At 44.9% G+C, this 18,435-nt stretch overlaps 1 protein-coding gene across 2 annotated transcripts in view; it reads right to left on the bottom strand.

Annotated features, from left to right (window-relative positions):
- The window catches only part of LOC141110983 (tubby protein homolog), a 143,650-nt gene extending 132,258 nt beyond the window's left edge, over positions 1–11,392 (bottom strand). The window contains exons 1-2 of one of the 2 annotated variants that reach the window (XM_073602850.1): positions 11,213–11,392; positions 11,052–11,098 (exon numbers count right to left, since the gene is read on the bottom strand). In XM_073602850.1, coding sequence (XP_073458951.1) covers positions 11,052–11,098 — 47 coding nt within the window. In that variant the 5' untranslated portion in view covers positions 11,213–11,392. The remainder of the gene's footprint in view (positions 1–11,051; positions 11,099–11,212) is intronic. The other variant, XM_073602848.1, reaches the window with a different exon arrangement.
- Positions 11,393–18,435: the final 7,043 nt, after the last annotated feature.

The raw sequence follows: 18,435 nt of genomic DNA, 5'->3' as shown, positions 1-18,435 counted from the left end.
GAGTGAGCTGGGAGTTCATATCAGCCTCCCTGGCCCATATAGGTTTAGGGCCTTAAACTCATACCTGACCGCTTCTGTGAGAGCCAAGGAATCAGTCTCAGCCCCCTTTTTGATAAACAATGGAAACAGACAAGGTTGTCCCTCCTTATTTTCATACTTTCTCTTGAACAGTTGTTACAGACTATTAGGGCGCATCCAGTAATTACAATCGTTAACATCTCTAACTACGCACATAAGGTCACAGCATATGCAGATGTTCTGACTTTTTTCTCGTCCCCTCAAACGTCTTTGCTCCAAGAACTGTAGATCTATGGGGCACCACAACATACAGGGATATACAATGTAACCCTTACATATAATCACACACATAGGTTGTTTGATGGACTTGTGTCTTTTTTTCAACCTCACCTACTATGTAACTATGTAAAAAAATGTAATGGCCATTCTTCCCACAGACCACCAATGTAAGGGGCATTCTTCTCACTGATCTCCAATGTGAGGGGCATCTTACCACTGACCACCAATGCAAGGGGGCTATTCTCTCTACTAACCACCAATGTGAGGGGCATTTTCCCACTGACCACCAATTAATTGGTTTTAGCAGGGGTTCCCAAAGACCTGCAAAATATTTCATGGGTATTTCATGGGTTCCTGTGGGGTGAAATGTATGTATGGTCAGTAATGTGTCTGTTTAACACTTCCCGGTATTTATTACCTCTCACAGAGATCATATTGATCCCCCTGACAATGCCTTCATTCACCTTTCTCTCCAGAAGGACGTGGCCATCTTTGTTCAAGCATCATCCAGGGTCAAAACCTACTTCCAGGACTGGGATGCCAGCTCAGAGATGTAAATCCTGTGCCTGTGAAGTTTTTGGCTGTGTTCACAGACATCTGATACAGTTCAGCCCCTGTTACAGCCTCTCACCATGACTTGCTACAAAATCACAATGTACAATCTGAGTGATCACTAGGGGAGGGAAAACTGAGGAAATGCTTCTTCCTGCTTGCAGCAGAACAGCTCACATGACCCTTCACAATGTTCCTTTCAGGAGTGAAGATCTGTAATCCACAGTCTTGTTGCCAACTCTCATTGTGATGTCTGCGCCCCCCCAATTTGAGGTGTCCACGTCACCAGACAGGAATATTAGCACCCATATGGGCACCCAAAGAAAGATGCAATTATGTAAACCTTGGTGCCTGTGAAATGCTTGGATGTGTTCACAGATGTTTAACACAGATCAGCCCCGCCTGCAGCCTCACACCTTGTAGTTACAATGTACAATCTGAGTGATCACTGGGGAAAAGGATACAGAGGAAATTCTTCCTCCTGCTTGCAGCAGACTGATGACATCATCTCAACAAAGTCACTGTACTGGAGCCAGAGGATGGCTTTCAAAGGTGGAGCTGTATTCAGGCAAACTTGTAACAGACATCTCAAGTCTCCCGGAAGGTGCGGGAGACTCCCACATTTCTGCGGCGGCTCCCACACACCCGCAAGCGCCTCCCGATCTCCTGGGAATGTGCGGCGGGGATCAGCTGTGATCACCGATCTCCTTTGTATAGATTTTTAGCTGACAGACGCTTCTCCTTCTCTCCCTTCCCGCGGCTGTCAGCTAAAAAGCTATACAGGGAGATCGGTGACCACAGCTGTCCCTCCATTCGCACCGATCACCCCCGATCATGTGTGCTCCTCCCCCATCCCCCTCCATGTCCTTCTCCGCCCCCGTTCACCTCCGGCCCCCTCCATGTCCTTCTCCACCCCAGTTCTCCTCCGGCCCCCTCCATGTCCTTCTCCACCCCCGTTCTCCTCCAGGCCCCCTCCATGTCCTTCTCCACACCCCCCTTCTTCTCCTACGGCCCCCTCGTCCTCCGCAGCCGGCGTGAGAGGAGAGGAGGGGAGCCGGCTGCGGGGGACGAGGGGGCCGTAGGAGAAGAAGGGGGGTGTGGAGAAGGACATGGAGGGGGCCTGGAGGAGAACGGGGGTGGAGAAGGACATGGAGGGGGCCGGAGGGGAACTAGTTAATGGACACAGCGAGCGAGATCGCTCCTGTGTCCTGTGATAAATGAGCAGAGTAAACTGTGTTTACTCTGCTCAGTTTATGAATGGACAGGAGCCTCTGTCTCCTGTTCATTCATCTTTAGTGCCGAGAAAGGGACTGGGGAATGTGTGTCCTCAGTCCCTTTGTCTGTCTCAAAGGGGAGATGTCAGGGGTCTGTTTAGACCCCTGAAACATCTCACCAAAGCCCCCCAAAAAATATAAAAAAATTCTAAAAAAATTAAAAAGTGTAAAAAAATCAAATAAAAAACTACTGACACCACTCTCCCCTGCCCTACCAACACTGTCCACTACCCCAACCCCCTCCCCCAAAAAGCATTGTGAAAAAAAAATAAAAACAAATTAAATTGTAAAAAAAATCAATTATTAAAAAAAAAACTACTGACACCGTCCACATACCACCCACCCCCACCCCCTTCTCCAGAAGCACTACGAAAAAATATTGAAAAAGTGATTTAAATAATATTTTGCCGCAGGGGGTGGGGGCGTTTGCGGGCGCGAAGCGCCACCTCTCTGAAATGAGTTTGCCACCTCCCTGAAATGAGTTTCTCCAGGTTGGGATGTCTGTTGTAAGGACGTTAAATGGTCCACTTTAAACAGACGGCAGATTCGGATCTGATGGATCGCCAATGAAACACATTTAGGCACATACACTTGTTTCCATTAAGCTCTGGGGCTTCAAATTTTCTCTTGGTTAAAACAATTATCTATATTTTCACTTTAATTTCACCAAATGAGACAAGGAAGACAAACAGCCGCCGTCCCGCTATAAAACACCACCATTCTAATGAAAACGAATAACTGAGCTGCAGGCCAGGGATTCACTGCTGACTAATTGCCTGCCATTCCCAGATATTACAGAGTGAGTGACAATGACATTGTGGGTGCTCGCCGCAGCCCGCTATAAATAAGCCAGGAATGTGTTCTGTACCGGGATGGTGGGCTAAGCTATCATAATATAAATGTGCCTCACTTATAATTGGTCTCTTTTTTCCTAGCACTCATACAAGCTGCCATTATTATAGATTGTATCATCCTACTCCTAATGATGACAGAGAAAGCTGAAAACACAGTTATTAAATTCCTCATTCATTGATTAGGTAGGCAGGGAGGGCAAATTCAAGAGCACCTGTCACTTTAGGAGGGGATGAGCACAATGCTCATGGAGGATGGCCAGAAAAACCTGAGCATCATACTTTTTGTATAGCGAATACAATTTTCCTTTTTTTTCTGTATGTATATTTTGTTACATTGTTTTTTTTTTAGTATGTTTAGTTTTAATTTTTTATGTGTTTACCTAGCCCCTTGTCTACCAACATACAAGGTGTACAAGGGGATAAAGCAAGCTCATGGCTTGCTATTCACTTTTTACAGCTGGTAAAGGACTTTCAGGTAATAGTCTCTAGAGACTATTGTTTAACATCTCTTTGCACTCTGACCCTCAGGTGGCTCTTTTAAATCACAACACATTGGGATTGAAGAAAATCAAGTTAAACTGTTGTGGCTGCCAAACAAACAATAGTCAGGTCATAGAAGACCCCGACTCTCTGGTTACTAAACATAGATCACTCATACAATGGTACACGCCAAGATTTGGGCAACTTTGCATGGAAAAGTATGCACTTATCTAAAAGTTTGGCAGCCATGGGTCGAGAATTTCCTGCTTCCTGACTTTGACGAAACTTTATTGCATAGTTGCCAACATTGCAAAAAAATTTATAGGGGTACTTTCCCATTATAGCGGGACATTTGTTTGAAGGCAGGACGCAGCAGGGAAAGAAAAATACAGCGTGCGAAGTGCGCCACAGCAAAAATGGGCGTGGTTTAACCGACAGTTGGGCATGGCTTAAAGGGACGTGGCTCAAAGGGGTGTGGTTAGAAAGAAAGAAAGAAAGAAAGAAAGAAAGAAAGAAAGAAAGAAAGAGAAAGAAAAAAAGAAAGAGGGAGGGAAGGAGAGAGAAAGAAGGAAAGAAAGAGGGATGGAGGGACAGCAGGCCCAGATCCTGCACCACAATAGAAATATGTGTATTCCAGAAAGTTTAACAATCAGCAGATAAAGATACTCCAAACATCTGGTGTTGGCTCTTCAATCATCACAGCACCATAGTTGCTATGGGGTCAGGATGATTGAAGCGCATTATTTCTATTATTACATTGTAATATAAAATGAAATAGCTCAACTCACCGTAATGCAGAATCAGTGGGAGCCCTGAGCATGTCACTTGCCACGTCGCCTGCCACCAGATGCCATCAGGTGTCCCCAGTAGAGTCTCTCCTTACACCAGGCATTCCCAGTAGAGTCCCTCCATACATCAAGTGCCCCCAGCAGAGTCCCTCCTTACATTATGTGCCCCCAGCAGAGTCCCTCCTTACATCAGGAGCCCCCAGCAGAGTCTCTCCCTACATTAGGTGCCCCCAGCGGAGTCTCTCCTTACACCAGGTGCCCCCAGCAGAGTCTCTCCTTACATCAGGTGCCCCCAGCAGAGTCCCTCCTTACATCAGGTGCCACCAGCGGAGTCCCTTCTTACATCAGGTGTCCCCAGTGGAGTCCCTCCTTACATCACCATTACAGAAGACCAGCTCCTGGAGGCAGAAGGGAAGAACCAAGAGGCAGAGCCTGGGTTCCGCCTCTTCTTTCTTCCTCACGATAGCTGGTCTTGAGTAAAATGGCGGCCAATGGAGACATTTAACGAGTGTCGGCCGTGGACCTCTAGCGGCGGCGGAAAAAATGGGAAAACAGCAATTTCCCAGGACATTTCCCGGGAAACAGTAAGACAAGGACAAAGGTCTAAATCTCAGGAATGTCCTGGGAAATTCGGCACAGTTGGCAACTATGAATAAAAAACAAGGAAAGAAAAAAGTCTCTAGAGCCACCTGATCACTTTCATCATAGAGCTCATTTTTTCTGTTCGCCAAACCTCCCCTTCTGGGCTCCACCACCTCGGTGCTCTCGTCCTCTCTTCTACTGTGCCTGCCCCCATAGCAAGCCACTTGCTATGGGGGCAGATGTATGGGCTCACTCCTGAGCCGCACAGTCTGTGTCCAAAGATACACACAGCCAAGCTTAGCCCCGCCCCTGCTCTCTCCCCATGGACATTGTGCCTTACCTGTTGAGATCCTTCCACCATCCCCTGACAGGGTTGGGACAAGGCACAGGGCAGCCTGGTGCAGTTAACCAAAGTGAAAAACTGTCGACAGACGTGACAGTGGCAGATACGAGAGAGCCAGGAGGAGGTGCGGGCTGTGTCATGCTCTCCCCCTCCTGTCTTAACAGCACTTCTCCATGCAGCAGATAACACAGGAACGCTCTTTCATCAGACTGTTTATAGTTTTATATTTAGTTTGATTACCTGCCTCCTATCCACATTTTCTGCTCCCAGGAGATAAGCAGCCCATTGGAAGTTTGTACAGTCCAAGGTAAGAGCAATCCTGTGTCATCTGCTGCATGGAGGAGCACTGTTATGACAGCAGGGGGAGAGAACAGCAGTTGGGGGGGGGGGGTATATGTGCTAGGATGGGGGATTGTGGAGTTGTGCTAGGAGGGGTGGGGGGATTTTGGCTAAGAGAGGGAACTGGGGGGAGGGTGGATTTGACACCTGTTCCCTGCACTGCTGACCCCTGTACTCTACTCTACTGACCCCCTGTTTTCTGTCCTTCTAAATCCTGTACATTGTCATTCTGACCAGTGTACACTGCCCTTTTGACCTCCTTCCTCTGCCCTGATGATCCCTGTCCTCTGCCCTTGTGACCCCTTTTTTCTGCCATACTGATCCCTGTCCTCTGCCCTACCAACCCCTGTCTTCTGCCCTGATAACTTCTGGTCTCCACCCAGCTGACTCCTGTCATTTTCTCTATTGACCCCTGTCCTCTACCCTGCTGACCCCTGTACACTCCTCACTGACTCTTGTACACTCCCCCTGCTGACTTCTAATCCTCTACACTGTTGACACACCGCCCTGCTGACTGCCTGTCCTCTGACCTGCTGCCCCCTGCTAATCCCTGTACACTGCCCTGATAACCAACTGTACACTCCCCTACAAGCTAAAGGCCTCTGGACACTGCACTGCAAACTGCTGACCCTATTCTCTGCCCTGCTGATCCCCTGTACACTGCCCTACTGACTCTTATATACTGCCTTGCTGACCTCCCATCCTCTGCCCCAGATTTTTTGAATGCGCCCCCACATTAGACAAGCTAGATCTGGTCCAATTGCAGACAGGTACAATGCTGGATTGATACAGGACTCATGTAAGTATTTAGAGAGGGGGGAAAGCCAACAGTAAGTGAAAGGTTTTTTACCTTAAAGCAGGTAATGCATTAAGGTAAAAAAAACTTGTGACTTTAGAACCACTTTAACTCTAAACTGCTAACCTGTATAGTCTTTTAAAGCATTGCTTATGAAGAATTTAGGGTATCTAGTTTTTCATGATTTCACAGGTGCACGCAATTTTAAGACTTGACATGTTTGGTATCTATTTACTCCGAACAACCCCATATTTTAAATTTTACAAAAAAAATGTGCATAATGTTGTGTTTGTTTGCACTGAAATTCATTTTGGTGTATTTTTTTACCTGAAAATATGCATTAGATAAATAGCTGAGGAAATATTATGCAACATAAAAAAATGCAACTGTCCTTATTTTATTCTCCAGGGCCTCTGCTTTCAAAAAAATATATAATTGTTTGGGGGTTCTAATCAATTTTCTAGCAAAAACTGTACTAAAAATAAAAAAATACCCTGGTAGAACAGTTAGTTTTTCTCCTGCGCCGTGGTGCGCATTTCGCAAATGAGCTGAACTGCATTTTTCACGTTGGCCACTAATACACTTTTTAGGCTAGCTACTAGGGGCTGAAAATGCATGCAAAATGCATCATACTTGCATTTTCATGCAAAATCTATAATATCATCTTTGATGACACATGCTTTTTTAGCGTATTCTGACACATGTGTTAAAATATAATTATGTGAACCACAGTGTGATATGCAATAATATAAGGACAAAAGTTCAATCCAATCAATAACCGGGTGGAGGAAATTTTTAAATAATTCACCCCTGGATTTTGTCCTTATATTATTGCATTTCACACTGTGGAGGGCTATTTGTGAAAAAATATAGGGTTTACTTTATGTTGGAGAGATTAGACTTCAATTGGAGTAAAAATGCATGAAAATTTGGAGTGTGAATCTAGCTTAAGCGTCTATTCGCAGTATATCATTGTGGTCAGGGGCGTTGCTAGGTCTGCAAAAGATCTGGGGCTAGAGCCCATAGCAGCGGTCACCAACCTTTTTGCATGCCCGCGAGGAGGGGGAGACCAGTGATAAGCAACTTGTCAGGGGCGATGGCTGGTGTTGGTGCTTCAATCATCATGGCATAATGGTTGATATGGTGTCAGGGTGATTAAAGTGCATTATTTCTATTGTTACATTCTAATATATAATGAAGTGGTTCAACTCACCATACTGCAGAATCAGTGGGAGCCCTGGGCATGTCACTTGCCACATCTCCCGCCACCAGATGCAGCGTGTCACTTGCCACCGTCGCCTGTCACCAGATGCAGCGTGTTACTTGCCACCATCACCTGCCACTAGATGTGGATTGTCACTTGCCATGTCGCCTGCCACCAGATGTGAATTGTCACTTGCCACTTTCACCTGGCAGCAGATGTGGATTGTCACTTGCCACGTCACCTGCCACAATTTGCAGATTGTTACTTGCCACATCACTTGCCATCATTTGCAGATTGTCACTTGCTATGCCTCCTGCCACCATTTGCAGATTGTCACTTGCCACATCTCTTGCCACCATTTGCAGATTGTCACTTGCCATGTCTCCTGGCAACATTTGCAGATTGCCACATCTCCTGCCACCATTTGCAGATTGTCACTTGCCACGTCACCGGCCACCAGATGTGGGTTGTCACTTGCCAACTGATGTGGATTGTCACTTGCCATGCCAGCCAGTGCCACCAAATGTGCATTGACACTGCATTGGTGGCAGGCTGACAGCACTGGTCCATTTAGTGAAAGCAGGAGAGCGGTGATGCTGGGCGGGCAGTGAGAGATGATGTCATCTCACTGCTCCCCGCCGCACCTCCGACATTGAAGCGAGGGGGTCTGGCTGCAAAGTGAAGCTCCACGATGACAGGAAGCACGTGACCTCTTCTCCACCGTGCTGTGAGGGCGGAAGAGCGCTGATGTGTGGCGGGCAGTGAAAGATGATGTCATCTCTCTGCTGCTCGCCGCACCTTGCTCCCAAATCGAAGAGGCCTGGCTGTGAAGAGCGCTGATGTGGAGCGGGCGGAGAAAGATGTCATCTCTGCTCATCCACCCGCTCACTTCTCTTCTCTCCTCCGCCTCTCTCATGCAGCCAGCTCGCCTGCCACAGCAGCTGCAACCCGCTGGTTAGGCAGGGACCCTGTGGCAAGAGACTCTGGGCTATGGGCCCCAGATTGGGGGCTATAGCCCCAATAGCCACCCCCTAACAACGCCCCTGATTGTGGTATTGCAAGTTTTACCACACACTTTGCAGCAACAGGTTGGTGCGGTGCGGTACTAATCATTCTGACTGGAACTGCAATGCACCTTACTGAAGGATGTGTGCTGCAACAGTGAAACTATCAAAGAAGGGAGCCACAAGGTAGTAATGCGGGCCCCCTACCATAAAACGCAGGAATCGCTGTTATCCAGCTCCAATGTCTCTGGAGGCCAAGAAATCCACCTCAGAACGAATGGATTCCATCCTGAGCTTGTGTATCCTGACAAACAATTCAGGGCCTTAAGGCCCAGGATCGTCCAGACCCCGTCCTTCTTTGGAACCATGAACAAGTTGGGTTAAACACCCCCCAGAACCTCTCCAGGCCTGGGACCAGGGCTATCATGCCCTGAAGAAGCAGGTCCTGCACAACCACGGAAAGATCTTGTAAACAAGACAGGGAGAGAAGAAGAGTGGAAGGAAGAACCAGTCTGGTGGATAGGAAAGAAATTCTGATTTGTAGCCCAAAGGTATTGGTTCGCAAACACAGTTGTTGGAAATTAGGGAAATCCAGGGGTCTCTGAAACAATGAAGACCGCCCCTGACCTTGGTGTAAACAGGTGGGTTTAAACCTTTATGCTGTGAAAGGCATGTCCACGGGCTCATTAGACCGGCGAGGTCATTTACATTTTTTGGGACTCCTGAGGGGGCCTCATAGGACTTGCAGGAGAAGGGAACTTTCCTTTCTGGTAAGTATTTGATAATGTCATCCCGTGTGGCACCAAGAAGCTGCTTGTCCTGTAAGAGCAACCCTGCCAGCTCTTTCTAGAAGTCTGGTCCACTGAACAACACTTAAGCCAAAGTACTTGGCGCAGGACCATGGACCAAAATGTATAGTCTTGAAAGCAATGGAACCGCATCCATCCAAGGATGCAGCACACACGTGCTTGTGACCCTGTATGAGTTGGTCCACTAGCTCCACCATGCAGAGCATTCCCCAAGCAAACCCTCATGACCCCACAGAACGCCCGGACCACTCACACCCAGTGTCTGCCCCAGATATGCTAAAAACTTATGATCAAGGTAAAAGAGCCAGCCCACACAACCACCTGCCAAGGAAAATATGGGGGGGAAGGGATCACAGAACAAAAATGAAGGCTGGGTGAATTGGGGAGGAGGAGACCTCATTGGACCGATCACCCGCAGCCCACCACACACCTGCCAAATAGGGGAGGGGAATGAATACCTACCAACCTAGGTGAGAGGATTGTCGGCCAGGTGAACACTGTAATATGAACAGCAGTAGCTCAGTCATATGTGTCCCCAGACAGGAACAACTCGCCGGCTGCCCTGACCCCAGATGGGGCTGTCACAGCTGATCCCCCCATGTACAGTAGCTAGTGGTCTGCATGTGCTCGCTGGCTGATCTGAGGTAACTATTGGATCTAGATTATCCACAGTGACAAACTCAAAAAAACTTTGCCCACGCTCAACTGCTCTGTTATCACATGGATTGCTGAGGGCCGGTGCTTCCAAGGCATCAATCCATTAAAGAAACTAGCTGGCAAACTGGTGTTTTCCAAGTTCCAAATTCTTTAAGGCTACATTAAAAGCTGCACAATACAGTTTCAACCATGGCAGCCTTCCTGAAATCATCTTCAACTCTTTTAATGTGCTTATAAAGAATTTGGGACTTGGAACGCACCAGGCTGAAGGCTAATTTCTTTTAAATCTAGATTATCCATCCTGTCGCCCAGATGATTGATGATCTTCACAGTAAAAATCCAAAGGAAAAAACAAAAAAGGGAAAAAACGTGGATCTATAAGTCCCAGCAAAGAACTAGGTCCTTACTCTTACACTAGGCAAAAAAAAAAAAAAAAAAAAGCTGCTGAGCTCTCTATCGCAGATGGGGGGTTTGACTACCAGCTAGAACTGCCCATAGGAGATGCTGTGTTCTTTTTTCGGCCTAGTGTGCTACTCCTAAAGGTGGCGCTATAACCCTATGGTCAAGAATAAGTCAGAATTGTGTCCTTTGATGAACATAAGAGAAATAACAGGCTCACTGGCAGGATCAACAGGTAATAAAACTGTTACAGAGGAGACTCAGAAAAACCAAGACGGCCCTGTCAATGCTAGTGAGTGACAGACTGGATCATATATGTCAAATTTTATTTTGCTCAGTTACATTTTAAGACTCCACTGCAAACCTAAACCAACTAAAGAAGGAATCTAATTGGCTGCTATGCACAACACAGAAAGTTCTTGTTGCAGACATGTTTGACTAACATGCCCAATGTATAAATTTGGTCAAAAGGGAGATAGGAGAGTTGCCCAATGTTTTCTTTCACTTCTCACCTTGTAGTACACAATGAAAGCTGTTATATGATTGACAGCAATGGGAAATACATGTATGCAATATTTTGTCCGAGCACAGGACACTGGAGACTAACTAACCTGAGTTGTCAAAGATGAGGGTAATGCTAAATAATCTCAGATGATAAAAGAATAGTACTTACATTTCTTTTTTCCAGACAGTGTGAGGATCTTCAGTATCCAACGCCATCTACAAGATACAAACAGATTGACAAGAATGAAACTGATCTTCATCTACAATGCAGTTTACAGTACGCCTGTGACAATTCTGATCGGTCCATAGAAAGGCTTCTGGATGTCATACCTGGAGGCAGAGCAGATTCAGCTGGCTTGGAGGAAATGTAATGCTCAGTATTAGCCTTTCCCAGGACAGGCATAAATCTGTACAGAGGGAGGGCACAGTGTGCCTGTAATCCCATAGACATCAGTAAATTAGGATCCTCCTAATCAGCTTTCTTAACATGGCTTATAAACCTGGTCACAAACCCTACTTGCATGACACGGCAAAAATATACCTCCCCAATGATGACACACAACTGTAAACACGAGGGTTAACTGTACTTTATACTCATTAAAAAAGAAATACAGGATTCTTCCATATCCCCAATAGAGAATGGTTCTCTTTAAATATAGAATGACAAATATACAGTATATGAGGTTTACACGGTAGAACAATTTGCAGGATTCAACCCATAAGGCTGAATTCACACTACTGCGTTTCGTAAAAGCATAGAAAATCAGGAGATTTTTGCATGTGTTTACAAAATACACGACAGAGGTGCCACAAACTGTGTGGAAAAAAAAAAAAGTAAACGTGTGCAATTCGTTTTTACGAGAATTCGAAAGAACGTAAATCTGAAATTCGAAAATCTGAAAATTTGAAAGAACAAAAATCTAAAATTTGAAAATCAGAAATGCGAAAATTGGAAAATAAGAATGAAAACCCAAACATTCAAAAGAACAAAATCCTTAAATAAGAACGAAAATTCGAAAACCCGAAAATTCAAGAATCCGAAATAATAACTAACTAATAATAGCTATTACTAACTATTAAAAACTTTTTATTATTATTATTATTATTATTAATAATTCATTACGTTCCATTAGTTTAGATGCGGCATTTGTTATTTCGGATAATTCCTAACTTCGGATAAATTCGTATTCGTTACGTTCACTAACAGCCAAATTTGAAAGGAAATTGCAATACCTATAATTTATTAGTTAGTTATTATTAGTTAGTTAGTTAGTTAGTTAGTTGGTTATTATTTCGGATTGTCAAATTTTCATTCCTATTTTCTGATTTTTGTTCCTTTTTTTTGGATTTTCGAATTTTAGGATTTTCGATTTTCGGATTTTACGAATTATGTAAATAATGAATACCGCATCTAAACGAACACACCTAGGGCCAGCCACTGGAATGAAAGGGTTGCCCTATGTATGTGGCGCAGCAATGTGCCACATCGCACAGTTACGTGGTGGGTTTTTGCCTGAATTTATGAATAATGGTCACATCTGGTCTGAGCATTAAACACTCTTTTATTTAGAAGCAAACGTAATTAGAGTGGAACCCTAGCTAAAAATCCCTGCACATCTGCTGCACCATAACCATGATGCCCCTGGATCTTTTTATTTAATTAAAAACACAATAGGGGAATTTACTTAGACTGGAGCAGCTAGAACCTGGACCAGTTGTGCATAGCAACCAATCAGCTACCTTTATTCTCAAAACATTACAACCTGAAGGTGAAGCTGATTGACTGCCATACACAGGCACTCCAGATTCCATCTGCTGCTGCTTGTGCAAATTTCCCATAATATGTGTGGGGGGAGGGGATCAAATACTGGAACTGATACCCCTGTTGTTCTGACTTCTGCTACAGCTGAAATATGGATTCTCCTCCTCTCCCTCATGCCAGCTTTCAGCTACTGCAGGGGGAGCCGCATGGGGGATCAGTTCCAGTAATAGCCCCCCCTGCACTGATCATTCTCCCTGTCCACGATCCCCATGCTGCCCAGGCAATCCTGTATGCACCTTTCCTTGCTGCCGGCTTCCCCTCCTCTCCCTCCTTCCAGCTGCAGGGGGATCGTTTCAGAACAGAGAGCAGGGGGTACCGATCACTCACTGTGTTCATTCATAACTGAGTCCTGGATGCCTTTCTCTGTCTCAAAAGAGAGACATTGGGGGTCTGTTTAGAGCCCCCCCCCCACATTAGCAATGTGGAAAAAAAAATTGTAAAAACAATTATTTAGAAAATTGTCATTATACTGCGGCAGGTCATCACGATCCCGCAAACCGTCGTAGCTATACATCGGCTCGCGGGATCAGGATAGCAGGCGCGCATGCTGCACAGCGGGGGTGCCGATGCTTGTGGCCGACGGTCGCGATGACCGCCAGCCACGAGCGATCGCGAGCACGAGGGACAGAACACGGAAGTGTGTGTGTAAACACACAAATCCATGTTTTGTTCTGAGAGGAATGACAGATTGTGTGTTCCTATTAGCTAGGAACCACGATCTGTCACTTCCTGTAGTTAGTCCACTCCCCCTTCAGTTAGAACCACCTCCCAGGGAACACAATTAACCCCTTGATTGCCCCCTAGTGTTAACCCCTAAACTACCAGTGACATTTTTACAGTAATCAATGCATTTTTATAGCACTGATCGCTGTATAAATGCCAGTGGTCCCAAAAATGTGTCAAAATAGTCCGATGTGTCCGCCATAATGTCGCAGCCATGATAAAAATCGCAGATCGCCGCCATTACTAGTTTAAAAAAAAAATAATAATAAAAATGCTATAAATCTATCCCCTATTTGGTAGACGCTATAACTTTTGCGCAAACCAAACAATATACGTTTATTGAAATTTTTTAATCAAAATATCTAGAAGAATACATATCGGCCTAAACTGAGAAAAAATTCGCTTTTTAAAAAAAAAATAGGGAAATTTATTACAGCAAAAAAAATAATTTTTTTTTTCTTTTCAAAATTGTCACTCTTTTTTTGTTTATAGCGCAAAAAATAAAAACCACAGAGGTGATCAAATACCCCTAAAAGAAAGCTCTATTTGTGGGAAAAAAAGAACGTCAATTTTGTTTGGGTGCAACGTCGCACGACCGCGCAATTGTCAGTTAAAGCGACGCAGTGCCAAATCGCAAAAAATGGCCAGGTCATTCTGCAGCTAAATCTTCTGGGGCTGAAGTGGTTATAAAACACTGGTGAGCCACGTTTATGAGCATTTTTTTTGTGGTCAGAAAAACGACTCCTGAACGCGATTTTATGGGGTTCAGAGAACAGCCGTAAACTCCTCAGCTGATAAACGTCCAAAAACGTCCATGTGTGCATGGACACATAAGATAACATAGAGGGGAGTTTATGGGCTGTTAAAAAAAACGCCCAAACTCCCAAAAACGGCAGTTTATGAGCTTCAGTGTGCATGGAGCCTTATACCCGGTACACACGATGCGATTATCGGACGAATGATCATCCGTTTTTTTTTTGCATGCTAATCCCACGTCGAATCTGATGAGTTTATTAAAAGTCACGAAATTCCCGTACGACAGAATAAAAATTCGGAAGTCATGTCATGTGTTGTAATCCATTTGTATTGCATTTTCGAACGATAGCTATACTGATTAAACGAAAATCGTACAAAAAAAATTTCCGTGCATGTCCAATAGAATAATATCGGATGAACTGTCCTGATCAGCTCTCGAAAGCTCTGTACTAACGATCCAATTATCGCACGATCGATTCAAATGCGGCATTTTTTGGATCGTGTGTACGGGGCTTAAGCCTTACAGTGGAATTAAACCCTCCTATCCCTTAGAACCCAGGAAACTGCTTCTGTTTGATCTGCAACAGCCATGGTGCTGTACATGTGATCAGTTATGAGTTACACCAGTCAGTTGATAGTTTGACAGTTTGGTTGCGAGCAAAAGCAAATGTGACAGTTAGCAATCCCAGCATTCCAGGAAAGTAACTGTTTTTTGAAACCGTTAAATTGATGGATTTAGTTGCGCTTTATGATTTACTGCTGTTCAGGGGCTCTGGGCTTCAGCAAAATGGCAGCCTCCAGCAAGAAGAAACAGGAGCAATGCTGGGGGCAATTTACAGCACACACTCATTTTGGTAGCATAATTATTAATGTGGAATGTAAGTTCCTTGCTAAAGAACATATTTTTTTTATCAAGTTGTTATGGGTAAAGTTATGCTTTAATAATTGTACATACAACCCCAATTCCAAAAAAGTTGGGATGCAGTGTCTGTTCCTGTGCGATTTACATGCAGTTCTGTTCAGTGCGATTTCAGACAATTATTATACAGGGTTTATATAGCGCCAACAGTTTGCGCAGCGCTTTACAACATGAAGGCAGACATTACAGTTATATTACAATTTGGTACAAGAGGAATCAGAGGGCCCTGCTTGTTAGAGCTTACAATTTTGAATAGGTTTAAATCGCACTGTACTGCACCAAAAGTAGCGCAGGCACTACTTTTGGAAACACACTGCAACCAGATTGCATGTTACTTTCGTACCATGTTATCCGGAGCAGGCAAATGTGTTGCGTTTGCAACCTGTGTTAATTAATTAATCATTAATGTTGCAATGCCACCTGCTGCAGATCGGGCAGTGTGTTGCAGGGATGTACGAAGAGGTGAGTGGCTGGTGAGGCACTGGATAGTATCAGAGCCAGATACACACGGGTTACATACGCTGCGAATGTTAGAGCAAGAATAATAATTCTAGCACTAGACCTTCTCTTTAACTCTAAACATGTAAACTGTGAAAAAATTTTACAGAGTCACCTATGGAGATTTTTAAGTACTGAAGTCTGGCGCTAATTCCACAAGTGTGCGCAATTTTAAAGCGTGACATGTTAGGTATCTATTTACTCGGTGTAACATCATCTTTCACATTACACAAAAAAATCGGGCTAACTTTAGTGTTTTTTTTCTTATTCATGAAACAATTTCTTTCCAAAAAAAAAGCGTTTGAAAAATTGCCGCGAAAATACCATGTGACATAAAAAGTTGCAATGACCGCCATTTTATTTCCTAGGGTGTCTGCTAAAAAAACATATATAATGTTTGGGGGTTCTGAGTAATTTTCTAGCAAAAAAAAATATGATTTTTACATGTAGGAGACAAGTGTCAGAATTGGCCTGGGTGGCAAGGGGTTAATTACCATAAGTAATATACAAATAATTATTATTTTTAAGGAAATTTTCTATATTTTCAAAAACTGCACTCAAGCAGGTGGCTTAACGGACAAATTACTGAAGTTTGAAGTTATAACTTCCAATCAGTAATTTCACAGTAAATAGATAAATAATAAATTATTATCTTATAACATATAGTATATAAATATATTATTTAGCTTGATTAACCGCTTGCTGACCACCGCACGAACATTTACGTCGGCAGAATGGCACGGACAGGCAAATGGGCGCACAGGGTCGTCCCTTTAAATTTGCAACCGGCGGCGCGCGCGCGTGTGCGACCCTGCTGCAAGCTCCGTGAGTGTGATCGCGGGTCCCGCAGACTCGTCTCACGGAGAGGGAGAACGGGGAAATGCTGACACTGATCACCGCTCCCTGTAATCGAGAGCGGTGATCAGTGTCGTGTCACACGTAGCCCCTCCCCCCCCACAGTTAGAATCACTCCCTAGGACCCTTTCACTGCCAGTCACATATACACAGTAATCAATGCATTTTTAATCGCACTGATCGCTGTATAAATGTGAATGGTCCCAAAATAGCGTCAAAAGTGTCCGATTTGTCCGCCATAATGTCGCAGTCACGATAAAAATCGCTGATCGCCGCCATTACTAGTAAAAAAAAAATTAATAAAAATGCCATAAAACTATCCCCTATTTTGTAGACGCTGTAACTTTTGGCGCAAACCAATCAATAAACGCTTATTGAGATTTTTTGCCAAAAATATGTAGAAGTATACGTATTGGCCTAAACTGACATTTATATTTATTATAGCAAAAAGTAAAAAAAAAGCGTTTTTTTTTTCAAAATTGTCAGTTAAAGCGATGCAGTGCCGAATCGTACCTTTTCATCAGTAGAAGATTCTCATTCTTCCTCTTAAATGTGTGAGAAAAACATGGGATTGTGGGTAAATCTTATACCCATAAACAATGTATTCTTCTTGTAGTTAAAGCGGAGGTCCACCCATCGCTGCAAAAGTTAAAAGCCAGCAGTGACACATACTGCAGTTGCTGGCTTTTAGTAATAGGACACTTACCTGTCCTGGAGTCCAGCGATGTCGGCACCGCAGCTGATGTTTCCATCAGCTGTCAGGGGCTACAGCCGCCATTGCGGGTAAGGGAACCCGGCAGTGTAGCATTATGGCTTCACGCTGGGAACCCTACTGCGCGTGTGTGAGGCTCAGCTTCTCTTTCCTACTGGCCTGGAGGCAGGGGAAGGAGGAGGGGCCGAGTGGTGACGTCAATATCCACGTCTGTGGCTTCCGAAAGTGGGAACAGGATACCTGTCAACAGGTATCCTTTCCCCCCTCCCCCCAAAAGGTGCCAAATGTGGCACTGGAAGGGTAGGGGGAGGGAGAAATGAGCGGAGGTTCCACTTTTGGGTGGAACTCCGCTTTAAGAGGGCTGGGCTGGAAGGGAGCATTTGTCTTTTAGACACATGGCCCCTTCTATGACACTGCAGTGAGAGGCGTGCCTCCACTGTAGCATTTTTATTGGACAGCTTGGGCCAATGGTACTTTACAATTGGTCCAAGGCTCCAAGCTGTCCATTGAGCTCAGTGCCTCTGACAAGAAGTGAGGAGAGGCACTGTGAACTCATCCTCTCAGTCTGCTGAAAACAGCATGTGCCAGCTTGTATTTAAACTGGAGGCTCTATATGTAGCTTCTGACAGACTGCCCAAGGAGCCCCGTATCTCCGGAACCATAGGTCCTAGGAGCCCCAAATGTTGACCAGTGGTGGGCTAGGACTTCGGCTACCTACCCCCCCCCCCCCCCCCCAATTTGGGGTCTCTGTGACCCCAGGTCGCCCAGCTACGACCCTTGATCTTTTTTTTCTTTAATGTTTTCATGGCCGGTGAGGCAGAGCTTCACCGGCCTCCCCTGACTGCACATTCCTGGTGTGCTGTAAGGTTGTGCGGGAAATGCACATGAAATGTGGGTTCCCACATGGCGTTCTAGTGTGAACGACCCTTCCTCTTCTGTCTTGGCAGTGAACGGGCTGTTCTATGGTGTTGTGCGTCAGCCGCAGCAATGGACCGCGCTGCATCGCCCAAGTGTGAATACAAACGACATAAAAATAAATCCATTCTCAAATGAGATCCCTCATCTTATTGCTCTGTGTGTTGGCTGTATAAATAGCTGATACAAACTGCAGTGAATTGAATGTCTCGTCTATACATGCAGCTCTTAGGTTGGACTTCTCACTGAAGAAGCAAACATCTGCATTTAAATCAGTGCTGGGCAGAAGGAGCTGCCACCAGCACCGTGTACCAGTTACCATAGCCACCCTAGCGCTGTGTACACGTCATCAG

Source organism: Aquarana catesbeiana, linkage group LG10 (genome assembly GCF_042186555.1).
Source record: "Aquarana catesbeiana isolate 2022-GZ linkage group LG10, ASM4218655v1, whole genome shotgun sequence".
NCBI lineage: Eukaryota > Metazoa > Chordata > Amphibia > Anura > Ranidae > Aquarana > Aquarana catesbeiana.
The sequence above is the reverse complement of the archived record's forward strand: the minus strand, read 5'-3'. Positions and strand labels throughout refer to the sequence as shown.